The sequence below is a fragment of the Culex pipiens genome, chromosome 1 (assembly GCF_016801865.2).
Source record: "Culex pipiens pallens isolate TS chromosome 1, TS_CPP_V2, whole genome shotgun sequence".
In the NCBI taxonomy this organism is placed as follows: Eukaryota; Metazoa; Arthropoda; class Insecta; order Diptera; family Culicidae; genus Culex; species Culex pipiens.
The window spans coordinates 90,614,171-90,640,510 of record NC_068937.1 but is presented as its reverse complement, the minus strand read 5'-3'; the positions used below and the strand labels follow the sequence as shown (position 1 = coordinate 90,640,510).

General features: G+C 37.9%; 3 protein-coding genes across 4 annotated transcripts in view; 2 read left to right on the top strand and 1 right to left on the bottom strand.

Annotated features, from left to right (window-relative positions):
- LOC120418736 (protein TRC8 homolog) overlaps window positions 1-26,340 on the bottom strand; it is a 68,288-nt gene that overhangs the window by 14,594 nt on the left and 27,354 nt on the right. The window contains exons 2-6 of one of the 2 annotated variants that reach the window (XM_039581209.2): window positions 5,976-6,252; window positions 5,222-5,911; window positions 5,022-5,163; window positions 4,787-4,961; window positions 4,241-4,437 (exon numbers count right to left, since the gene is read on the bottom strand). In XM_039581209.2, coding sequence (XP_039437143.1) covers window positions 4,241-4,437; window positions 4,787-4,961; window positions 5,022-5,163; window positions 5,222-5,911; window positions 5,976-6,252 — 1,481 coding nt within the window. The remainder of the gene's footprint in view (window positions 1-4,240; window positions 4,438-4,786; window positions 4,962-5,021; window positions 5,164-5,221; window positions 5,912-5,975; window positions 6,253-26,340) is intronic. The other variant, XM_039581211.2, reaches the window with a different exon arrangement.
- Window positions 7,746-10,099, top strand: LOC120418737 (uncharacterized). Its single transcript, XM_039581213.2, has 6 exons — window positions 7,746-8,106; window positions 8,160-8,287; window positions 8,346-8,645; window positions 8,713-8,905; window positions 9,229-9,573; window positions 9,630-10,099. Exons 1-6 carry the CDS (start codon window positions 7,965-7,967, stop codon window positions 10,094-10,096), a joined length of 1,575 nt encoding a protein of 524 aa, XP_039437147.1. The 5' UTR covers window positions 7,746-7,964; the 3' UTR covers window positions 10,097-10,099.
- On the top strand, window positions 10,123-12,993 carry LOC128092272 (uncharacterized). Its single transcript, XM_039581212.2, has 2 exons — window positions 10,123-10,816; window positions 10,877-12,993. The coding sequence occupies exons 1-2, from the start codon at window positions 10,474-10,476 to the stop codon at window positions 12,583-12,585; spliced, it is 2,052 nt and encodes a 683-aa protein (XP_039437146.1). The 5' UTR covers window positions 10,123-10,473; the 3' UTR covers window positions 12,586-12,993.

The following is a 26,340-nucleotide window of genomic DNA, read 5'->3' as shown; positions in this document are numbered from 1 at the left end:
CAATTGCTAATAACTTTTGATAGTGTTGTCAAATCTTCAATCTTTTGGGCTCGTTGGAAATACCGTAAACCGGGGTGACTTTGATAGGCTTTCAACTAGTTTTTAGATTTTTTTCCAACAGGTAAGGTTTTTCTCAACATTATTATTTTTAAAACATGTACTGGGGTAGGCCACACAAAGTCCATGCACAATTTTGGAAAAAAAAGTTTTTTCAATAGTGTTTAAAAATATAGTTACGTTAAAAATTCGTAGTTTTAATTCCGGGGCGACTTTGATAGGCATAGTTTTTCTTGTTAAAATCATATTTAAGATGTTCAAACTTTATTTGTTCGTTTAATGTACCATCACTTAAGTAGCTGATATAGTTTTTCAGAAAAAAAAATCAATGTTTTTATTAAATTGTTAAAAAGTCGGAAATTTGCCTGAAATTTGTTAAAACTAGTTTTGTTTATAAAATAATCGATTTATATTGCATTTTATACTGAATACCAAGCACGAATCACACGTTTTCACATTTTACATGAATTTTGTTCTACTGAAATTGCCTATAAATTTGGAGATTTTTTTTAATTGTGTTTCAAGAACACATTATTTATTATTCACAAACTCATTTAACCTGGTTTAATCCAAAGAATCCGAAAATGCATTCCGTTTTCCAATTCAAAATCATGTTCATTGAGAAAATCATGACACTTTGAGAATATTAAAATAATGCAATTCATCAACATTTTCTTAATTATAGTTAACTAACTATTTAAACTTTTCAAAACACTTCTCGACCACGGTCAGTATGTTTCTAAACCATTCCTTACGTATTTTAATTGTACTCTGCATTTTGCGGAAAAATCGCAAACCTATCAAAGTCACCCCGGCTATCAAAGTCACCCCGTTTTACGGTACCTTTTTCTTTCAAATACCTTTCTAACAATGTATAACATGACGGATTTGCTTACAAACCCACCCTTTTTACAATCTTTCGGACTTAAGTAAACAACGTTTTTTAAACATAACTTTCGATGTATTTTACTAAACATCATGATATATAGATACATAGTGACTTATGGGGCCCAAAGGCGGATCGAATGAATCCACAAAGACAAAATCGGTTCGGCCAGTCTTGACAAAATCGAGTGCAATTATTTTGATCATCATCCAACCACACATACAAACATTTGGGCAGAATTTGATTCTGAGGCGATATGTATACGTGAAGGTGGGTCTAGGAGGTCTAATGAGGAAGTTCATTTTGACGTAGACTTACGTCTTTGTCGAAGGTACTGGAGTGTCATTCCAAAAAACCCGGGCCGAAGGCCCTGGAATATTGCGTCATCCGTCAATCGCTTATATCTTCCTTCCCTCAAATCGAATCGGCACGATTTTGGTTCCATTCGATTCGAAAATTATTCAGCAATTTGCTTTTAATTTTCAATGTTGGCAAAATAGTTTTACTATTGTAACAACTCAATGTTTCAAAATGTTTTCAAAATGCAGAGATTTTGCAAGCAAAATGAGCGCTTCCCACTCACGAACGGGAAGGCAAGTACCTATTTTGAGGGGAAAATCACACAAGCAGCGCGACCGGTACAGGTCGCGAAAAAGGAGGGGAAGTAGCAGGCCGAAAATATATATAAGAAACTGCGCCAGATTTAAGACCATCATTCACGTCTCAGACGTCGGACCGGCAGCAGCAGCAGGAAAGCTCAGCCCAGAGCAGCAGCAGCAGGAGAGAGACCAGAGCAGCAGCAGCAGGAGAGAGAGGGACCAGAACTGCAAAAGAAGCGCGCATCGCCTTCTCGTCGTCACCGTCAGCCAGTAGCCTCTCGATGGCCGGACCGTTTGGATCTTTCGTGGTAGGGGGTGAGGACTTCCCAACTCTTCGGAGTTGCCTCACCCCCCGTCCCTCGTCCCACCCACGACGAGGCAGCAACAAGATGAGGCCACGCCTGCTGCCTTCTCGCCGAACAGTTGCCTCTCGTGGGTCGTTGTTGTGAAACAATCAGGAAGGGGGTGAGGACTTCCCAACTCTTCGGAGTTGCCTCACCCCCAGTCCCTCGTCCCACCCGTGATGAGTCGGTGAAATGCCTTTCAGGAACTAGTGTTGGTCTTCGGGGGTGACGGATTGCACAGCTTTCTGAGGCTGCTCCCCCCCCCCCAACCCCTCTATCTCCCCCACATGCTACCAAACTTTCATTCGGTTCGCGAAAAAATCGTTTTTCGTTCTTCTCTCCTCCATTCGATGTTTCCATTATTTAAATAAGGCTTTCTAAGTATGTATTCAAAGTATGGTTACATGGCAGTTGCGGTCCGATTGAGTTGACTGGAGTGTGTAAGTTCTGTCTTGTTGGGGGGTCCATCTCCCATTTACGATCTTATTCCGTTAATGTATTTCAAGTATCTAGCTAATTCTTCAAAATTAAGATATGGAAAACTCTATGTCCACATCTCAAAACTTTACGTAGTCTACGCCAGGGATGGCAAATGGCAAAAAACCATCGCGAAGCCCTCGTTTGATTTATTACCTTCCAGTTACAGAATTCACTATAATGATGTATGAAGCAATTGTAGATTTTGTACAAACGAACAATTTTGTAGAACATTGTTTTGTTCCAAAGTGAATGCTGTTGACACTAGAGCGTAAACAATGTCTAAAAATGCCACCATCTGCGTCCCTCACTCGCGATGGTGAGGGAATTTTTGTTTACGCTCTAATGTCAATAGCATTCAGTTTAGAACAAAACAATGTTCTACAAAGTTGTTCATTAGTAAAATATCTACAAGTGCTCCATACATGATTATAGTAAATTCCTTAACTGGAAGGAAATAAATTAAAAAAGCTTTTTGGAGGCCCATCGGCAAATACCTTCCCTGGTCTACGCCATTCCGGTTATGTCTGTGACATAACTACTTTGACTTTTTCGAATGATTTTATAGCCTCTCAGCGAGGAAGGCAAAAACTCCGTTATGTCAGTGAAATCAACCCGGCTATCGAGCAATTAAAAGTGCATCATGGAGTTAAACTTTCTGTCAAGCTTCTGTGAAATTTACCATGATAGTTGCGAGAGTTTAACTCCATGTTACCGGCTCACTTCTCTCTTTTTAATTTCTCGATAAAAAAATATAAGCGTCTATGTTTCGGGTCCGTACGGACCTAGAAAAGTATTTGGCTCGCAAAAATAGAAATTACAACCAATTTGGTTGGTTCTTGTTGCAAATGGTTATTTTGATATATAAATCGATGCAATCTGTAGATTCAATTTTGAACTCTCAAGTTTAAAAGCCTGTATCTTTGAAATGGTTCAACCGTCAGATGATTCCAGTTGCATTTGAAAGGTAGTTACCTGACCTATACTGCCGTTCTACGCATAATTGTCCCATGTCATTTTTGGTCGATTCTGACTTCTTGACATTTTTAGGTTTGGTTTGACGTTTACTTTTCGAAAAACACATAAAATCAAGTACTTTGTTCGGAAACTCATTGAAAACAACACCAAGTCTGTTTGTCCCATCGTTGTACTTCTACGCATAATTGTCCCACCAAGTATTTTCTATCACGAAATTATCAGTTTGACGAAGTATTGTGTCTTGTTTACCTATTGTATAGCAAGAGGAATACTAATAAGAGTGATAAACTGCTAACTGGGATGATTAGGGACTTACAGGGTGAATAGGGACAATTCTGCGTAGAAACACAAAAAACGGTCGAAAAATTTCAATCGCGTTTTTCTCAGTTGCACTTTTTTGAACATGGGACAATTATGCGTAGAACGGCAGTATAAGCCATGTCATAAAAATTTGGGGTTATTTGGGGAGCATTCTTTCATTACGTAACGCAAAAATTCGGATTTTGGGATCAATTCTCCCCTCCCTCTTAACAATATTTCCATACTTATTTTAAAAATTTTGAATGGAGCGTAACACGGCCATCGAACAACCCTCCCCCCCATCTGCGTTACGTAATAAAATAACGCTCTCTTGAAACGTGTAACAGTAAGCCGTTATGAACAGCAAAAACATTTAGTGGCCGGGCCGCAGAAACGGACTCTGTGAACGGATCACATGTTTCATAGAATCAACAGAGGAGGAAGGATGCGTGGACATACCGTACCAAACGCTCCGGATCAGTTTTGATGAATTCTGTGGCAACTTAGACAGCGATCTTTTGGTGCATTACACAAAATTGGTAATTTTCAGACATTCAAAGTAGGTACCTACTCAGCTTCGTTGGCCCCCTTTGACTCACCTGATAGCAGATGGCGCACACGTCGTCGAACGTGCGCAGCTGCTGCGGCGTCGCCTCCGGCAGCGAGCTGATCTTGTGGACCGCCGTCCGGCGCTTCATGAACACGCCCCAGCCGGCGCGCGCCTCACACCAGATGTTGAAGTACGCGTGGATGCACATCATCAGCGCCCGGATCGCACCGCCTACAGGAATGGTAGCTGAGTTTTGTCAAGTCGCACGGGTATAGTTTTTTGTTTGGGTTTGTGTGCAAAAACAGTCGCAAGTTTTGTGTTGGTTTTTTTTCATTTTTTTCGTAGAAATAGTATAAGGAAAAAATAGGGGGAAAGCAAGTTCAAAAGAAAAGACGGGTCGTTTTTGGGTACAGGAGAGAAGGGGGAAAAGTAAAAATAAAACTTTTGAAACAAAACTATAAAAAAAAACGAAAGAAAGATAACAAACAGTACGACTAAACACAAGAACGTCCCAGACGGATGAGCTTCACCAAAAAATATAAGTGCAGAGAGAAAGCAACCAATTGATGGGCACACAAGTTTGCGCGGGAAATACCTGACTCGAAGATGAGAATCCAGGCGCCGTTGAAGAAGAGAAAGATGCCGAAACAGAACTCGACCGAATTGCCAAACGCCCGGATGTAGTACACGTAGTCGTCCAGCTTCTCCCAGAACGTTTGCCGCCGGGCGTCCAGCAGGAATAGCGTGTAGGTCGCTAGGCTGACCAGGACCTTAAAAATAGTGACTTCAGTTGGGTTCAACATTCAGCATAGTAAGGCAAAAGGACATACCTTAACGATGACCTCCACGGAAAACGCCGTCACGGCCAGTAACCAGGTTGACGGTGAGTGTCGTGACCACAGGATGCTCAGCAGACCAACCGGAGTGAGCAGCAGGAATGCGCACACCATGAGGGCGCGGGCGTGACGTTTCCTGCAAGGTCGATTGAAATGTTAAGACAATTGCTGGCCCGACAAAACTCAAAACTTACCTCGACGGATTCCGCGCGGCGCTGAGCGACATCAGGATCGGTGCAACAATGTTGTGCAGGAAGTGCAGCAGGGCCGTGATAAGCAGACACAGATTTCGGCAAAGCCGCACGAACCGTTTGTCCGGCGTGAGCGACGTCAGCCCGGTTTGCAGCGCCAGGATGTAGAACAGGATCGCCGACACGGTGCCGATCGACTTGTCCTCGTCGTAGTCCTCCGACAGCAGAAACAGCTGGAACGCCTTCCCGATGTAGTGACAGATGAGTGAAATGATGCTGGTCATGCCGAGAACGGCGGTCAGCGTCTCGCACCCGCTCACCAGCAAACTCTGGATGGTGGCGGCAAACCGGAGCGGCACATCCGACGCCACCAGCAGGCTGACGAGCTGCTCGAGCAGTCGAAGCGTCCAGAAGGCTCGCAGCACGCACGGTACGTTCAGCCGCTGCCACTCGTTCTCGATGAGGGCGGAAATGCCAAAGTTGCTGGCAAAGTTGCGCGCGTGCTGGTACCCGTTGAGGATCGTCTTGACCACGTCAAAGGACGAACTCCACAGGGCAATCTTGGACAGGACCAGCGGAAGAATCGCTGCGAACGCGGGGGAATGTTTCAGCACCACCGTCGGCAGCGGCAGCATCGCCAGGAACAGTGGCATCAGGAAGCTGAATGGCAGCGCTTTCTGGATGATTTTGTATCTGGAAAAAGCAACTCATTAAAAAAACCCTCAAAAGAAAGGGGCTAACGTCACCCCCGACTCACTTTGGTCCCAAGTGGATGTACGCAAAGATGACCCCCATCAGCCACTGGGCCAGCAGATGGGGCAGAATCGAAAGGGCGACACCTCCCGGGTCGAGCAGCCGCTCCATGTTCAGCGACAGGATGTCCTCGAGCAGGCTCGGGCCGTCGGAGATGACGGACAGCGCCGACACGTTGCTCCAGTAGGACAGGAAGATCAGCCCCACCGACACGATGTACATGTACACGATGACGAGGTGACGCGTCCAGAGCATGAACACGCATGCCGCGCTGATGCAACCTGGAAGTGAAAAGGGAAGAAGGCAGTAGGACGTCATTAGAAACGATGTCAAGTTAACATTTCAAATCGACGCTGAAAATCGAATGAAATCCCTTTGGCCAGTTGTCGCACTTACATCAATTTTCAAGCTGTGGTAAGATAGCACGACAAGATTGAAACTTCTTTCATATGAAAAGTGACAAAATTGCACGGAGTTTTTTCGGTTTTTATTGAATATCTCAGGATTGAAATCGAATTTCTGGGTAACCTTAAGGAGAAAAAATAGTCATCGCTACTTTCAAATGTGTCTTACAAGAAATTTTCTCAGCTTTCCAATGCGTCTAAGAGCGAAATGTTTCATCGAGAAATTTCTGAGAAATCTATATTTTAAGTTTTTGTTTTAAAATCCTTAACCATTTATTGAAAACTTTTAAATAACAGTCCAGAAAACTTGTCAAATGATATGTTTCATGTGGCATTTACTCATCAAAATGTGCAAAATAAGATAAAAAACAACTTTGTTGAAGGTTGCAAACCGCTAAACATTTTAAAAATGAAGTTTTAACCGAATTTTTGAAGATATGGGATTTATTCAGAAATGAAAATCCTCAAACCGTATTAAAATATGCTTTTCACAAGAACAAATAGATTATCATAATTGTTGTATACAAATAACTCCTGTCTGTTCTGATTTAGCTTGGAATTAGCTGATACAACCGAAATTTTTGCTGGTTTGAGATTGATAGGATTTTTTTTTTTTTTTTTTTTTTTTTTTTTTTTTTTTTTTTTTTTTTTTTTTTTTTTTTTTTTTTTTTTTTTTTTTTTTTTTTTTTTTTTTTTTTTGCGGAGCGAGGTGGGACAGCTAGGATCAAGTCAGTCCGGTTTTGTCAAGGAAAGGTAATGAATGTGTTAGCCTGTGAAGTGCCACTTACACCCCATGGGGAGCGGGGAAAGAGGACATGATTGGGTAGGTTATAATGAGATTGTGTATGTGAGAGTGTGTATTGTTGTAAATATTCTAATTTGATATTTCGTTCTCTATCGCCGCTCCCCCACAGTGAAGGTTTGAAGGTTCTAACTGTTAAAAGTAAAACTGTTAAACTCCCAAAACCAGGATCAAGTAGCACGTGCAAACGGAGTACATTTTCCATACGCTAACGGACTTTTACTGATTGACAACTTGACTGTTCCAACAAAGCAATAAAAGCAAAATTAACAGTTAACAGTCAAGACCCGAAGGAAAAAATTTCCCTGTACAACCCGAAGCCTGCAGAATGCGTTACAGTAAATTTTTGCAGGCTTGGGAAATATGCAAAATAACACCAAACTTTAATGTTTTATAGTGTTTTGGAATCTTCAGAATGTCTACTTTAAGTAAAAAATATGCAAATTAGTGGATTTTGGGGCGGGGCTCAGGGGGGAGGGGGTGAACGAAAAAATATCCGAGCAAAATGCGTTACAGTAAATTTGTAAAATTTATATCTCACACGCACAAAAATTTTGTAAGCTTGAATCAACAAACATGTTATTTAACACCAACAATCATGTTTTATTAAGGCAACAAACCATGTTTACCAATTTAATAAACAGATTTTATCGACACTTCCATGATGTTTGTTGGTTCAACAAACTGGTTTGCCGTTTTCGCGTTTCTTTTTTGCAGCGTGTAGCTAAATTTGACAGTGTACTTGAGAAAACTTTTCGCTGTGGCATTTACCGTTACTCAGATCAATATGGCGGACGAAACCGATTCCAAAGACGCCGTGGAAATTGTGGAAGAATTTGTTTTTGAATCGCTAAGTCCAGAGGAAATAGAAGTGTTCAATTTGCTTAGTGAGTTTGAAGTGCAGGCGGAGGTGATTTCAGCTTTCATAAGTAAGTATTCATTATTTGTTAAAAGGATTAGTTCTGATCCGTTTTTTTTAAAGCAAATCGTTACACACTTTCTACTCTACGGATTATCGAGCGGCCAGAAGTGGAAGCCTTGGTTCAGCCACCTTTCTTGGCGGAAAGGACTAAGATTATCGCGGGATTGAGTAATTGGCGGATTAGCCAGGTAAAAATTATGCTAAACTGGTTTTTCATTAACAATAACTCGAAAAATATATTTTCAGGGACTTCCAGCGTTGACGACCGGAGTGATTCTTCCAGCGGTCAATCCGGAAACGACGGCACAAACCGCTGTCGGCCGAGAGCAGTGCACGGCCACTTACCTGCTCACGAACTCCCCAAGAGGCAAATCGATAATTGATCACTACAACGCATCGGAACTGAAGTTTCTAACCCGGAAGGACCGAATTGCAATTACAAACATCGTTGTGGACGAGTTCTTCTACCGCTTTTCCAAACTAACGCCGTCGGAGTTGAAGCAAAGGGCCGAAGAGCTTTTCAAGTTGTTTCCCGACGTTCCCGAGGTAAATTTTTTCTTTGATTCATAGTTTTTTCAGCCTATTAATCAATATTTTTCTTTTTTCATTTCAGAATACGTGGTACGAGCCTTCCCAGTACAAGGACGCTTCCGGAAAAATCGTGAAACGGAGGTACGCGCGAGGTTGTCTGTATGACCGCAATGCCAACATCCCTGGGAAAAAGAAGACGACAGCCTCTGCGATCAGTTCGACATCCGAGGCTGGACCAAGTTCAGCACAAGCCAGCGGAATAACCAAATCTGAAGGTACTAAAATCTTTATAATTTCTTCGAAAAATCAATCAAATTAGATGGACAATAACAACGTCCACAAGTTAAGCGTGTGTGTGTGTGTGTGTGTGTGTGTGTGTGTGTGTGTGTGTGTGTGTGTGTGTGTGTGTGTGTGTGTGTGTGTGTGTGTGTGTGTGTGTATGTGTGTGTGCAAGTGAAAAAGAGGAAACAGGTGGTCACCTTTTGAATCACTTTGTTAAACCGATGGTGCATCGATTTTAACATTTCGTTTTACAAAATGCCGAAACAGTACGGTTATACTGTAGACGTATGTTGATTTTTTTTTTCTTTCTTTTTAGTTGAACAGTACGAGAAGCTCAAGCAGTGGTTTATACACAACCAAGACGATTGGGAAGACTTGCGTACGAAGTGGAAAGCTACCAGCCATATTCGATTGCTGCAACTATCCCAATTGGACCACCCAACCTGTGAAACGATTGCTGATCTTTATCCTACTCTGAAGAACCACCTCGGATATCAACTAATACAAATCGATTTTGCTAAACGTTTTCCCGAAAGAGAGACCAGCTTGTTTGATCGCTGGGAAAGTTTCTCCAGTGCAATCATCCGGATTCTCCGACTGGAAATCACTGACGCAGAAGGAAAGGCGCTTCTTACTTCACTGGACGGCAACTGCTCAGAAGGTAAATAGTATCATTTTGAAACCAAAAAGAATAAAAAAATAGTTCTTTTTTTTCAGATTCTAAAAATGTTACCGTGCTATCGCTGCTGGCTCACTTTTTAGCGTGCAAACATCCGGTCGGCAAGACCGCCAAATCCAAACCCTGGAAACCGTCAGTTGCCGAGACAAAGGAGACAATGTGCGTGACAGTCACGGATTTTGCTTTACTTCAAGAAGACTTGTCGCGGGTATCCGCCCGTTTCGACGAGAAAGGCTTACCGGTTACTCCAGTCATCGTCGTACTCGGTGGCCAAGCCCCCAGTGGCTTCACGTTGTGGCACAAATCGTTCTCGTTCAAGTTCAACAGTTTTTTGAAAGCGTTGGACGTGTGTTTGAAGCTGTTCAAAGCTTACGATATCAGCTACCCACCACAATCGGATGATATCTGGAGCCTTCTGGCCGGATATCTGTACGAGTTTGACATCACCAAACCGGCCATTGCTGGACTGAACCGTACGTTGAAGAGACTCGCCGAAGAAAAATGATTCATTGCATCGTAACAGCGTGCACCTGGAAGGCTGCCGAGTTCCACCGTTTGTATGATCATTTAAACAAGTTTCACGGCGCGTTGACTAAGTACGGATGCAACATCGGAAGGTGCACACGAACTTTCGGCTTAAGAGCATCTTTTATACGACATTTCAACAGTCATTTCAAAAATACAGACAACACAAGCGACTCTTTCCAATCACACGAAACACAACTCATTTCTCCCACTACAGTAAACAATAGACCAGATAATGCTTCACAACAACACGTCAGCGTCCCAGATCATGATCTACTTGCAATAGTACCTAATTTGGAAAGTAATGTTCAAAACCGAGTAAACCGATTCCCCATTCAAGACGAGTTAGTAGCAAAAATGGAAATGATGAATCTCGAGTTGAGCTTAAAATGGCTCGACATTAGTTCAATGCCCCGTGGTACTGTATTTGATTTGAAAAAGGACCTGCACGAGCGAATCTACGACCCGTTTCATCAAGTTTTTGCTCAACTGGCAACCATCGGATTGGTCACACCTGAAGGACGAAAGGTTCTTGACGATTTAGTATGTAGTCTCGAAGGAGACGAAAGCGAGTATTTATTCAAGAAAAAACTTCAAAAACTTGACCTGTACCACGATGCTAGAGAGTTTGTCATAAGTAATCATCTGCAGCCAGGTGTTGTTAGGAACGAATTAAAGATGGATAACGACCCGATCACAGGTGAGCATTCGATCTAATAAAAGTTTATAAATAATTGACTATTTTTTTAATTTATTTTAGGAATATTGATGCCTATCAAGTTTCAGCTACGGAAATATCTTGAGTCGGCGGGCGTGTTAAAAACAATCTTGGATCATCTGTCGCCTTCGAAAGACGGTTACGTCAGGACAGTCGTTGACGGTACCGTGTGGCAAGCAAGAACCGACCCAGCCAAAACCGTTATTCCTTTAAACCTATTCTTCGATGACTTTACGACAACCGACACAGTCTCGCCCCATGCAGCATCAACATCTATTTGTGGCATTTATTATTACATTCCCTGCTTGCCGAGCTACGTCCTATCCAAACTTGTTAACATTTTAATTGCTGGATATGTGCTGACAGAAGATCGCAAGTTGTTTAGTAACGACGTCCTGTTCACCTCACTGATAGACATTTTAATCGAGTTAGAAACTGACGGTCTAGAGATTAGTTATGAAGGAAACTCCATTCGTGTTTATTTTATGTTGGCTTTCATAACAGGAGATAATCTAGGTCTGTCAGGAATACTCGATCTGGTGGAATCAACGCGAGCCAACTTCTATTGTCGAATGTGTAAGAGAAACTACGAGCAGAGGCAGACGGATTTGATCGAATATAGCAAAAGTTTGAGAACTAGACAAAACTACGAAAGTGACTTACAGCTGGCAGACCCATCGCAGACAGGCATAAAAAATAAGTGTGTGTTCAACAAAATTCCCTCGTTTCACTTAGTCTACAATGTTTATTTCGACGTTATGCATGATCTGTGGGAGGGAGTTTGCCTTTACGGACTACAACACTGTCTTCACTATTTTATAACAATCAAAAAGTACTTTAGTTTAGACGATCTTAACAGGAGGAAAAATTTGTTTGTTTTCGGAAAGCTGAACTCGTCAAATATTCCGAATGATATTAAAGAATTGAATTTTGCCAAGAACAAACTGCGAATGACCGCGAGTGAGGTAAAAACTTTTGTTACATTTATTCCACTGATAATAGGAGATAAGATTCCAACAAACGATGAAGTCTGGTTATACTTTTGTAATCTTTTAAAAATTTGCCATATTTTAATGTTGCGTCAAATTAATGCTAGTTTAATCCATATTCTAAGAAATTTAGTAAGTAATCATCATGAACAATACCAACATTTGTTCAACGACACACTTAAACCTAAGCACCATAACCTTGTACACTACTCATCATTTATACTAAGTTCTGGAACACCTCGTCACCAGTGGGCTATGAGGGGAGAAGCAAAGCATAAGGAAGCAAAGCAGTATTGCAGAAGCAACAACAACAAGTTAAATCTTTGCAAATCATTAGGTATCAAAGTAGGGTACAAATTTGCGTATAATGTTGTCAATAATGTTTTTATTCCACCTGCAATCGATTTATCTGAGTCCAAACGAACGCCACACGACCAATCTTCACAATACCTCAACAAATTTATTAAGTACGGATCAGTGTATGCACAAGGAACAATTTTTGTGATTGATTATGGCAGCATGTTCAAGTTGTTTGAATTGGAAAGAATATTAATTGACAGGGACGAAAACATTTCATTGATCGGATTGAAAATTCAGTACCAGCACTTCAACGAACATTTACAATCATTTGAGGTTATCAAAACAAGCGAGGCAGAATTAATAAGCAACATCAACCATGTTAATATTAGGGCCACTAATCTACACACGTTAAACGGAAAATTGTACTATCGTTACTGTAACTTGAACGTTAGCATCAACTGAGAATAAAACAATTAAAATCTATTTTTCTATTTTTACTATAGTATAAAGCCAAAGAAAGTCTTTCAGCAAGACATTTCATTGGCCACATTGACAATGCTGCTAGCATTGCCAATTTGGCCCAATGAATTGTAGCATTAATAAACAATTGAATAATTTATTGAGTCAACAATCGTGATAATTCATTCAACCCTGCATGTTTGTAGGTTCAACAAACATGTTTGTTACTCTGGCCATAATGATTATTGGAATTACAAACAAGTTACGTTTGAATGGCAACTATCTCGTTTATCAAACCCACAAACTTGTTAGGTTGAATCTGATAAACATGTTTGCTGGCCCTGAGATGACAATCATGTTTGTGGGCACAAACCAACATTTTGCTGGATGCACTATCCGATTTTTCTGCGTGCATGCAAAACCTGACCAAAACTCAAAGTTTTATAGTGTTTTGGAAAGGTCTTCATCTGAACTTTATGTTAAAAATTTAAAAATACTATGTTTTCAATAAAGTTTTACTAAAAAAGTTTAGTAAACTTTTATTGTTCTACGTACTTACATCAGTAAGAGAATAAAAACATGACTTTTCATCAGAAACATAATCATGCGACATATCCAACTTCCCAAAATTTTATGACTAGTCATTCTGAAACAAAATTGAACCGATTCAAATGAACCGGTTCATCAAACCGGTTCAATAGTTGTACCGGTTGAACGTTTCTGGCACAAAATATATCATGCGACATATCTAACTCTTTCAAATTGCCTGAATAGTCATTCTACAACAATATTGAACCGATTGTGCTAAACCGGATCATCCAACCGGTTCAATAGTTGTACCGGTTGAGCGTTTCTGGCACAAAATGTATCATGCGACATATCTAACTCTTTCAAATTGCCTGAATAGTCATTCTGCAACATAATTGAATCGATTCAGCAGAACCGGTTCATCCAACCGGTTCAATAGTTGTACCGGTTGAACGTTTCTGGCACAAAATGTATCATGCGACATATCTAACTCTTTCAAATTGCCTGAATAGTCATTCTGCAACAATATTGAACCGATTGTGCTAAACCGGTTCATCCAACCGGTTCAATAGTTGTACCGGTTGAGCGTTTCTGGCACAAAATGTATCATCATCATCTAACTCTTTCAAATTGCCTGAATAGTCATTCTACAACAATATTAAACCGATTGTGCTTAACCGGTTCATCCAACCGGTTCAATAGTTGTACCGGTTGAGCGTTTCTGGTACAAAATGTATCATGCGACATATCTAACTCTTTCAAATTGCCTGAATAGTCATTCTGCAACATAATTGAATCGATTCAGCAGAACCGGTTCATCCCACCGGTTCAATAGTTATACCGGTTGAACGTTTCTGGCACAAAATGTATCATGCAATACATCTAACTCTTTCAAATTGCCTGAATAGTCATTATGAATCCAAATTGAACCGATTCAGCTTAACCGGTTCAATAGTTGTACCGGTTAAACATTTCCGGCACAAAATGTATCATGCGACACATCTAATTCTTTCAAATCGCCTGAATAGTCATTCTGAATCAAAATTGAACCGATTCAGCTGAACCGGTTCATCACACCAGTTCAATAGTTATACCGGTTGAGCGTTTCTGGCACAAAATGTATCATGCGACATATCTAACTATTTCAAATTGCTTGAATAGGCATTCTGCAACATAATTGAACCGTTTCAGCTAAACTAAACGACTTCAATTGTTGTAGAATAAACATATCCTATGCCTGAATAATAAGTTTTCACCAAGATTTATCCAATTTCTGTAAAATTTCTTGAAATCTCTCAGGCTGGTAAAACAAATATTTATGGGTTTTGTCTCCTTTCAAAGTCAGCACAAAAATCTGGAGGGGGGGGGGGGGGGGATTTAAAAAGTTAAAATTCGCCTATACAGTCCAGACTTGATTATCCGAAAGCCTCGGAAAAAATCACTTCGGATAACCAATCACGAAAAATATTTTTTTTGTTTTCTTATTTTTGATGGTCGAGCTTAAACCTCACAAACAACTCATAAACTACTCTGAAATATTTCAGAAATTTCAAATCCAAGATATATTAAAAATGCATTTTTTTATTTACAAGGCAGGCCGAATGTCGTTTCGCCGAATGGACATTTCGCCGTAGGTCGTTTCGCCGAATGGGTCGTTTCACCGAATGTACATTTCGCCGAATTAAAAAAAAAGATTAAAATTAAAGGTAAACAAAAATATAAAAACACCAAAATTACCAAGAACGATTCTTGTTTGAAAGGATGCAAAAACTCACAGAAGTATCCTCAAACCCTATTTTAGTACTTTTTTTATCCATTTCTTTTTCTTTTTATTTTTTCCTTTTTCGCTTTCTCTTTTTTTAAATTCGGCGAAATGTCCATTTGGCGAAATGTCGATTCGTCGAAACGACCTTCGGCGAAATGTCCCGCACCCTTCGAAGTCCCATACAAACCTTCGGATAATTGAACTTCGTATTTTGATAATTGAACTTCGAAACTTTAGATAATCGAAGCTTCGGATAATCGAGTCTGAACTGTGTACCCCTTAGGGCCGATGTGGCCATCCCTTTTCTGTGGCACCGCCTTCTTTTTTTGACGATTTTCTAAAAACCTTTGTATTCTTTTACTCGTAACTTTTCAACTATAAGACCAAAAAACTTTCTTCAGGTTGCATTTTATAGACATTGTTTCAGAGCAGCGATTCTCAACGGGGTACCGGGCCTACTTGATATACATGGTAGGGGATACCGGCCTAGAAGAAGGTTGAGAATCGCTGTTTTAGAGAATTTAAAGAAATTAAATAATTGAAATAATTTTAAGAATTTAAAGAACTTGAATAATTTACATTTTTTAAAGAATTTAATGAATTGAGGGATTTAAATAATTGAAATAATTTCAAGAATTTAAAGAACTATTTTTTTAGAATTTAAAGAATTTAAAGAATTTAAAGAATTTAAAGAATTTAAAGAATTTAAAGAATTTAAAGAATTTAAAGAATTTAAAGAATTTAAAGAATTTAAAGAATTTAAAGAATTTAAAGAATTTAAAGAATTTAAAGAATTTAAAGAATTTAAAGAATTTAAAGAATTTAAAGAATTTAAAGAATTTAAAGAATTTAAAGAATTTAAAGAATTTAAAGAATTTAAAGAATTTAAAGAATTTAAAGAATTTAAAGAATTTAAAGAATTTAAAGAATTTAAAGAATTTAAAGAATTTAAAGAATTTAAAGAATTTAAAGAATTTAAAGAATTTAAAGAATTTAAAGAATTTAAAGAATTTAAAGAATTTAAAGAATTTAAAGAATTTAAAGAATTTAAAGAATTTAAAGAATTTAAAGAATTTAAAGAATTTAAAGAATTTAAAGAATTTAAAGAATTTAAAGAATTTAAAGAATTTAAAGAATTTAAAGAATTTAAAGAATTTAAAGAATTTAAAGAATTTAAAGAATTTAAAGAATTTAAAGAATTTAAAGAATTTAAAGAATTTAAAGAATTTAAAGAATTTAAAGAATTTAATGAATTTAAAGAATTTAAAGAATTTAAAGAATCACAATTATTGATCCGGTTAGATGATCCGGTTTACCTGTATTGGTTCAATTTTGCTGAATTGGTTCAATTATGTTTCGGAATGACTATTCAGGCAATTTGAAAGAGTTAGATATGTCGCATGATACATTTTGTGCCAGAAACGTTCAACCGGTACAACTATTGAACCGGTTGGATGAACCGGTTCTGCTGAATCGATTCAATTATGTTGCAGAATGACTATTCAGGCAATTTGAAAGAGTTAGATATGTCGCATGATACATTTTGTGCCAGAAACGCTCAACCGGTACAACTATTGAACCGGTTGGATGAACCGGTTTAGCACAATCGGTTCAATATTGTTGTAGAATGACTATTCAGGCAATTTGAAAGAGTTAGATATGTCGCATGATACATTTTGTGCCAGAAACGTTCAACCGGTACAACTATTGAACCGGTTGGATGAACCGGTTCTGCTGAATCGATTCAATTATGTTGCAGAATGACTATTCAGGCAATTTGAAAGAGTTAGATATGTCGCATGATACATTTTGTGCCAGAAACGCTCAACCGGTACAACTATTGAACCGGTTGGATGAACCGGTTTAGCACAATCGGTTCAATATTGTTGTAGAATGACTATTCAGGCAATTTGAAAGAGTTAGATATGTCGCATGATACATTTTGTGCCAGAAACGTTCAACCGGTACAACTATTGAACCGGTTGGATGAACCGGTTCTGCTGAATCGATTCAATTATGTTGCAGAATGACTATTCAGGCAATTTGAAAGAGTTAGATATGTCGCATGATACATTTTGTGCCAGAAACGCTCAACCGGTACAACTATTGAACCGGTTGGATGATCCGGTTTAGCACAATCGGTTCAATATTGTTGTAGAATGACTATTCAGGCAATTTGAAAGAGTTAGATATGTCGCATGATACATTTTGTGCCAGAAACGTTCAACCGGTACAACTATTGAACCGGTTGGATGAACCGGTTCTGCTGAATCGATTCAATTATGTTGCAGAATGACTATTCAGGCAATTTGAAAGAGTTAGATATGTCGCATGATACATTTTGTGCCAGAAACGTTCAACCGGTACAACTATTGAACCGGTTGGATGAACCGGTTCTGCTGAATCGATTCAATTATGTTGCAGAATGACTATTCAGGCAATTTGAAAGAGTTAGATATGTCGCATGATACATTTTGTGCCAGAAACGCTCAACCGGTACAACTATTGAACCGGTTGGATGAACCGGTTTAGCACAATCGGTTCAATATTGTTGTAGAATGACTATTCAGGCAATTTGAAAGAGTTAGATATGTCGCATGATACATTTTGTGCCAGAAACGCTCAACCGGTACAACTATTGAACCGGTTGGATGATCCGGTTTAGCACAATCGGTTCAATATTGTTGTAGAATGACTATTCAGGCAATTTGAAAGAGTTAGATATGTCGCATGATACATTTTGTACCAGAAACGTTCAACCGGTACAACTATTGAACCGGTTTGATGAACCGGTTCATTTGAATCGGTTCAATTTTGTTTCAGAATGACTAGTCATAAAATTTTGGGAAGTTAGATATGTCGCATGATTATGTTTCTTATGAAAAGTCATGTTTTTATTCTCTTACTGATGTAAGTACGTAGAACAATAAAAGTTTACTAAACTTTTTTAGTAAAACTTTATTGAAAACATAGTATTTTTAAATTTTTAACATAAAGTTCAGATGAAGACCTTTCCAAAACACTATAAAACTTTGAGTTTTGGTCAGGTTTGGATGAGATATAAATTTTACAAATTTACTGTAACGCATTTTGCTCGGATATTTTTTCGTTCACCCCCTCCCCCCTGAGCCCCGCCCCAAAATCCACTAATTTGCATATTTTTTACTTAAAGTAGACATCCTGACGATTCCAAAACACTATAAAACATTGAAGTTTGGTGTTATTTTGCATATTTCCCAAGCCTGCCAAAATTTACTGTAACGCATTCTGCAGGCTTCGGGTTTTGACTGTTAAGGGAAAATGCCAGCAAAACTTTTTTTTAAATGGAAATTACTGTATATATTATAACCTGTTAAAGTTATAATAATTATAGTTATGAAAAATAATAAGAGTCGACTCTCTGGTTGTCATGTTGTCGATAACTAAGGGACCATCGAGACAGATAAAATAAGAATCCAAAAACCGATTCGATTAGAAAATCTAAGCAAAGCATGATCGTCATTTTGAGATCATATCAACAAAAATAAAGTTAAAATAAAATCATAAGGACCGTCAAAATAGAGAAAAGTTGGGATAAAGAGAAATGGAAAAAAAAGCATCGAAATATGAAATTTGAAAAACTAAATTAATCTTCTACAGAAGGAGGAATACATAGAGAGATTGACAACCAGTGAGCCGACTATAAACAATAAAGACAACTAAAGTCACATACCTGATGATGGGTAACACCTTGGGTAATACCCATCTTACCGCTCACTGGAAAAAGGCACTTTTTGCGGGAACTGCAATTGCTTGATGGCCTACATGCCTTGGCGATCCCCAAGTTGAAGTTTCAATCGCTTACAGCCGCATCCGGAGCATCACGCAGACGCCGTAGTTTCTCATCGTCCTTTTAGTGTTCGTCTTCCTTCCTTCTGGTGTATGCTGCTTTCTTTGGTTGTTCTTGTTCTCCTTTCTGGTATGATCTGGAACTGGTTCGAAAAGAACAGAACAAAAAGGACAGCAGTATCTTCCGAAAAAAAAAGACTAACATAAAAATTACAACAACAACATTTCGTCGCGCATCGTAGCTTATCGTGTGAGTACTCGCGCTAGTACTACAGAGTAAAAGCACGTTCCGTCATGTGGTAATCTGGTCCGCGTGAGCGCTTTTCTTCAAAGAGGTCGTTTTGTTCTTAAGAGAACATCTTTGTAAGCGTTGCCCATAGGATAGCTTACCGTTTTGAAGACTGCTGAGGATCCGGATCCCTTGCAGCCTGTCACTACAGTTAACTCATCCCTTTATCCTCCATCCGCCACCCGGAGGCACGCGCCGTAGGGTTGCCAAAGTCCTGACGACCCACAGGACCTGGGAAAACCAATCTTATCGTCCCTAAGCGTAAAGACTTTAAGACTAGCATTCATCACCAAAGCCCACGGGGTTTGAGATTGATAGGATATTACTAGATTTTTATGAATAAATATCATATTTCCTTAACCAAACATAAGCCAGTTGCATGGATACAAAACATGTTTAATACTCGAAATAAGGAGAAATACTTTTCATGAGTATGAATTGACTGTTTTAGTTGTTTTGTATGAAATGATCAAGGAATTAGCAATATTATAGAAGTCTTATAAATCTCATTATTTTAAACATGTTTTACATATACCTTGATCTTTGTTCAAATAGTTTGGAAAACAAGTTTCGGTATGTTTTTTTTTTTGTTAAAATAATATTTAATTTGCGTTTAGACAAAAAAAAAAGGTCTGTGACGGTGTTTTTAGCATTCTGAGTTGAAAGACTCAAGTTTTAATTGCTACTTTTCAGTGCATTTTCAACAGTCAACATTTTATAAAATTTTATCTTAATTTTATACTCATGAAAATATGATTTTTGAAGCTTGCAACAGTAATAGGTAGTACATTTTCGATTTTAAATCATGTTTGAATTTATGTTCCTGGTTAATGTTTGCTTCAGTAAATATCGAATTAATTCATTAAAATCCAATAATACCATTAAAAAACTCAAACCTGCCAAAATTTTGGTTGTACAAGCTAAATCAGAGCAGACTCGTGATATTTGTACATAAAATTTGTAATAATCTTATAATTCTCGTAAAAATATATTTCACCACGGTTTTATGATTTTAATTTCTGAATGAATCCCTTATATTTAAAAACTCAGGCAAAACATAATTTTCAAAAATTTTAGCGGTTTGCAACCTTCTACAAAGTTGTTTTTTGTCTTATTTTGCACATTTTGATGAGTAAATGATACATAAAACACATCATTTGATAAGTTTTCTGAACTGTTAATATAAAGTTTCCAATAAATAATAAAGGAATTTTAAAACAAAAAAACTTAAAATAATGATATCTCAGAAATTTCGCGATGAAACATTTCGCTCTAAGAAGCATTGGAAAGCTGAAAAAATTGCTATAAGACGTATTTGAAAGTAGCTATGACTATATTTTTTCCTGAAAAGTTTGTTCTAGAAAACACACCGTGCGGGGATCAGTGAAGGTCAAAAGGTGAGGGATTGTGAGCTGCACAAAATGGTGTTCTTAAGAGCGAGTTTCTCACCAGTGTGTAACAGGTCGTATCGAGGTGCTCCGATTTGGATGAAACTTTCAGCGTTTGTTTGTCTATACATGAGATGAACTCATACCAAATATTAGCCCTCTACGACAAATGAAAGTGTGGTAAAATGGGCATTGAAGTTTGAGGTCAAAAAAACATGAAAAATTATAAAATTGCTCCCATTTGCGTTAAACTTGATCAATTCCAACTCTCTTAGATGCATTCGAAAGGTCCTTTGAAGCCGTTTAAAATGTGCTATATACTTCTCAGATTGGTTTGACTTTTTCTCATAGCTTTTGCAAATCACTGTAAAAAAATGTTTTTTTTTAAACCTTAATATCTTTTTGCAACAGCCTCCAACACCCATACTCCCATAGGTCAAAAGATAGGTAATTTTATGGACTATAAGCCTACGGTATTAACTTTTTGGCTCAATTTTTACATATTCAGAATCCTCGGGAAATTCCACGTAAGTTTGAAGTTAAAAAGTTGTTAATTTGATTGAAAAAAATGCTATTTAGAATGAATTAAAATATTTTTTAACATTTTGTCAGATTAGGGGTAAAACAGATATTCGCCTACTTGATACAGCATTTGACGTATAGATCACAGGGTAAACCAAATCTAACTTTTTGTCAAAAATGTTTTATTTAATTATTTTTCAAAATCAAATTTACGACTCGAATACTTCAAACTTACGTGGAATTTCCCGAGGATTCCGAATATGTAAAAATTGAGCCCAAAAAGTGCCGTCTTCTTGGGCTACAGGGCAAAAGTTAACGTTGTAAAAAGTTTGTTATAGAAAAAAATCTATGAGAAAAACTGCCTATCTTTTGAACCATAGGAGTATTGGTGTTGGAGGCTATTGCAAAAAGATATTAAGGTTAAAAAAAAAAAAATTTAACAGTAATTTGCAAAAGCTATGGGAAAAAGTCAAACCAATCTAAGATGTATATAGCACATTTTAAAGTGCTTCAAAGGACCTTTCGAATACATCTAAGAGAGTTGGAATTGATCAAGTTTTACGCAAATGGGAGCAATTTTATGATTTTTCATGTTTTTTGGACCTCAAACTTCAATGCCCGTTTTACCCCACTTGTAATAGTCTGAACACCACTGCATTCCCAACATACCCATTCACACTTAATTTCCATTTTTATTACCATACCCGGACCTCGCACAACAAGACCAGGTTTTGTCTTTCAAAACACAAACCCTGCCTGGCTGTAGAGCTCACACACAGTTAGAACCACTTGGCGCAAGCATAATTGCTGATGCTTGCGTATAGCCTTTTTCGAACCATATTTCGGTTCATCGACAATTGGCCGGGACGCTGACTCCTGCTGAGCCAGCGCAAGGGTTCAACCCAGTACAAGCCAACTCCAGAAGTCTATACTGTAGCACGTAAGTGTCACCACTCAAATTACATGTGATGCAACAAATTTGACTAGTATAAATACCCGAGTTCAAATAAACAAAAAGGAGTCTTTTCGGCTGGAACATCAAGGCGACTTGTCTACTTTATTTCGAGCTCCGAGCTGGTTACTGCTCCTCGCAGTCTACCACACCTTGGATAGCTCTTAATGCAAAGAAAGTCCCTGCAGGTTTCCCCGCGGTTCTTACGCCTCGCACTGCCGAACATTTGAGTTATTACACACTTCCCTTTGTCGTAGAGGGCTGACTGGCTTCAACAGTGTGTGATATTTACGAACGTCAGTCAAAAGTGTTTTCAATTATTTAAGTTACCCTAGTAGTCAGTGTCCGTAAGATTTATTTTATTCTCAGTAGGGGATTACTGCTTGAATATTATCTAACCAGAATGGTATCATTTTTGGAGAAGGGTTTGTTCTTTGTTTATGCGGGACCAAACTATGCCAATTAACCCTCTACTGCCCAATTTTTTTTTTCGAAATTTTTTATTTTTCCCTTGTTCAGGAGGTCATTTTGAGCAACTTTTGTTCTACGAAAAACTTTACTTCTCTTGTTTTATGATTTTGTTGTTTCATTTTTAGTATCTTAATTTGCATTTATCTTGTTTAGTTTATGTTTGTTTTTGGTAGAATTTTGCCTACTATAGCTTCATTATTTTTGGGCACTATCATCTACCTTTTGATTTTTTTTTCTGAATCTGCAAATACGTTTCTTGAGCTTTTTGGGACTCAAAATTGTAGTTTAAAATGTTTTCGAATCTTAATTCGCACTGAGTGATTTTTCAAAAGTTGCACAAACTTGTTGAACTTGTTTTTAGATTTTTGGGAAGTAAAGACAACAACAACAACAACAAACTTGCACAAAGTTGCACAAACTTGTTAAACTTGATATTAGATTTTTGGGAAGTAAAAATAGCGAATATATAATATCCCAGTATCTGAATATATAATAATAACGACTCAAAAAAAAACTTTAAAGTTGTTTTGTTCTTTTTTAAGGTCAACTGTAAATATTCATTAAAGAAATAGTAATCAGGAACTCCGAAATGTTGGTCCGGGTACTTAGCCGAATGGTTAAGCGATCTGCCTTTCAAGCAGACGATCAGGGATCGAATCCCACCCGGTCACCTCGCCACCGATTTTTCGGTGGCAACCAGAACTCCCTGCTCCCTCTAGGAGCAACAGATACTCGGTAATTAATTACCACACACACACACATGCCGCTCCCCCACTACAACAACTAGCGGTGGGTGAGTGGGGAATGGACGGGAAGATGACCAACCAACCACACCACAACGCGTCAAGGAAGGAATGAAGATTCTTCCAACAAGACCCACAGGAGATCAACAACATCCATCATGACGAAGAACAATAGATCTCGGATCTATAAATAGACGCACGGCTCCGAGATGGCAAGGCCGATTGAGCCAATTTGACTATAGGTTAAGATAGAGTACAAAGAATTAAAAAAAAAACATCCCGGATGTACACATTTGGCGCACCTTAACTTTACAAAGCTTGACAGAGCTTTTTTCTTTGAAAATATAATTTAATATTGAGGTTGATGCGAAACACAATATTACTTACTGACATCAAAAAAGGAAATCATCTTGATACAGCGATATTAACTTACTTAGAATAAGGATTGCTATGCTCGAGAGAGGATATGGAAATTATACTTATCTGAAAAAGGCTTTTCCCCTTAGAAATAAAAATAATATAAAAAAAAAAACATTATCATTATCTCACTATCTAAAACACACACCGTAGTTTGAAACAGTATAGTGTCCGAAAGCAACATAGCTCAATCGAGACACACACCACTCTAAGCGAGCGGGGGGGAGAAGGGGTATGATTTTCAGTGTGCAAATATTTGGTGTGCAGTAATGATTTTCACAGGGGGAGAATTTGGTGCAAAGTGTGCAATAATTGCTAAGTATGCTTTAAGGTAAAATATGGGGTCAACATTATTTGAGGATCTCTCAATTATAGTTATTCGAATTTTTGATTAGGTAAAATTTACACTTTCTGAATTATAAGTTTAAATAAGCATTGGTTTATAAAAACTTAAACATCCATTATTCTAAACAATTTCGATTTTTTTCAAATGATTTTCTGACTAGTTCATATAATTTTGCCTCGATATTTTTAAAATTAAAGTTTCCCGGGAGTCTCGACCAAATTTCCCGAGAATCGAGAGGTCCAATAATTGTCAATTTCCTGGGATTTTTTTTCCCGGGAATTCCCGCTCGTCACCCTCTAGTTGTATGGAACACGTAGTAAACTCAATTGGAAAAATGCAGCTTGTTGCATAGACTACTTTTTTTAACTGGACAAACATTGGAAATGATTTTAAATTAACGGCATTTATCAATAAATGTATTTATGAAAGTTGATTTTTTTTTGTCATTCCATTTATTAAAAAAATCAATTGACATCTTATAATGTAATTATCATTTCAATTTTCAATGTTTTTTTCAATTCAAATCGGTTTTATTAGTGAATAATCAGTGTTGCAAATGAGTGATAGAAAAGCTATCAATTGATTATCTCTGCTCCAAAAAAATCCGAGAGTATAGCGGCCGTCACTATAGCTTGTGAAATCTTTTCTTGTGTCTCGTGATTCCCAGCGATGTCATTCTCTTTCTATCACTCCTCCACTTTTCCTCGACTACGCTCTCTCACCGCTGAGTCTCTCAATCTCTCCTAAAACTGCAATGAGAGAACGCGAGATGGCGATTGAGCAAGTCGCTTTCAGCCTGAGAGTAGTGTTCGCTCGTGAACGGTTGCGAGCTCCAGTCGGCAAAGATTCGCTCGGCGATGAGTGAGTGATTTCAGATCTTTGAACCGAAAATCAGGACCCTTGATTATAAATCGAAAACACCCATGGGAGATTTATACGTAAAAAGTAGCACACGGAAAAGTTTCCCTTAAAATGATATGTTCCAAAAAAATTTACAGTCGAGTAACGGAAAATGGGAGAATTTTCAAAACTTTTTTAGTGTTTTTTTTCGATGAAAAATACGTTTTTTCGGAATTCTGAGTACGCCATTAAATCGGGCGTCTAATTTTACATAAAAGTCCCTTTGACACCAAATTTCTATCTCATCACCGTTTCAGGCTGCAAATTATTAAAAAACACTTCTTGTTTCGCATGTTCAAAAATGGAAGGGGTCGTACCGCCCCTACGTCACGAGATATCAAAAAACGGACATCGGATTCGTGATCAGGGACAAAAGTGACCCCTTTAAGACAAAGTTTCACGCAAATCGAAGACGGGTCGGGGCAACTTTTCCCGATTTCGTGTGAGTTGGTAGAGAATTACCCAAATCTACAGTATGTAAAAAAAGTATTTACACCCCTTGGGCACTATGCACATTTTGTGATGAAACATGTAACAATTTAAAGTTTGACAGGAACCTAGTACTACGTTTTGTTCAGAAACTCATGCCGAACATTTTGCTACAAAAAGCTCATGAAAAGATGTTTTCTATAAAAAGTTATATAACAAATACTATTACAAAAATCAAAAAAGGTGCAAAAAAAGTTTGTACACCTTTCGAAAAATTTACATATATAAAGTTATTTGTTGACAAATCACCATAAATCCAGTCCCCCAACTCCAAAAAGGCTTCCTTGACTGATTAAAAAAATAATTTGGATTAAATATAAAGTTTACTATCTACTTAGTATAAAAGTTTGAATAACTCTGGAAATTCTATATAAAACTTATCTAAACTTAATTTTGCAAACTTTCAATTTAACTAAATTTCAATATATTACCATAGAACTGCTAAATAAACATTTTGGAGTAGGAATAACACCGTTTTGGGGGTCTTTGTATCGATAGAATAGATTTTTCGTTGGAATTTCGTACCAACCCGGAATTACGTCGTCGGAAAATCCGCCGGCATCCGAACCGGTCCACGATTCACAAGTCAACCTATGTGGCATTGGAAAGGGCATAAAATTTCCGATCTTTTGATACCCATACATCCAGGTTTTCTATAAAACCCACGTTTTTAAATACCTGGGCAAAAAGTTAGTTTGATCCACGAGAACAAAAATTACGAAATTCCATACATTTTTGGCAGGTTGCTCAAATGAAACCATAACAACTTTTTTGCCTAGGTATTTAAAAACGTGAGTTTTATAGAAAACCTGGATGTATGGGTATCAAAAGATCGGAAATTTTATGCCCTTTCCGATGCCATATAGGTTGACTTGTGAACTGTGGACCGGTTCGGATGCCGGCGGATTTTCCGACGACGTTATTCCGGGTTGGTACGAAATTCCAACGAAAAATCTATTCTAGCGATACAAAGACCCCCAAAACGGTGTTATACCCACTCCAGAATGTTTAAATAGCAATTTTATTTAGTTAAATTGAAAGTTTGCAAAATTAAGTTTAGATAAGTTTTATATAGAATTTCCAGAGTTATATAAACTTTTATACTAAGTAGTTAGTAAAC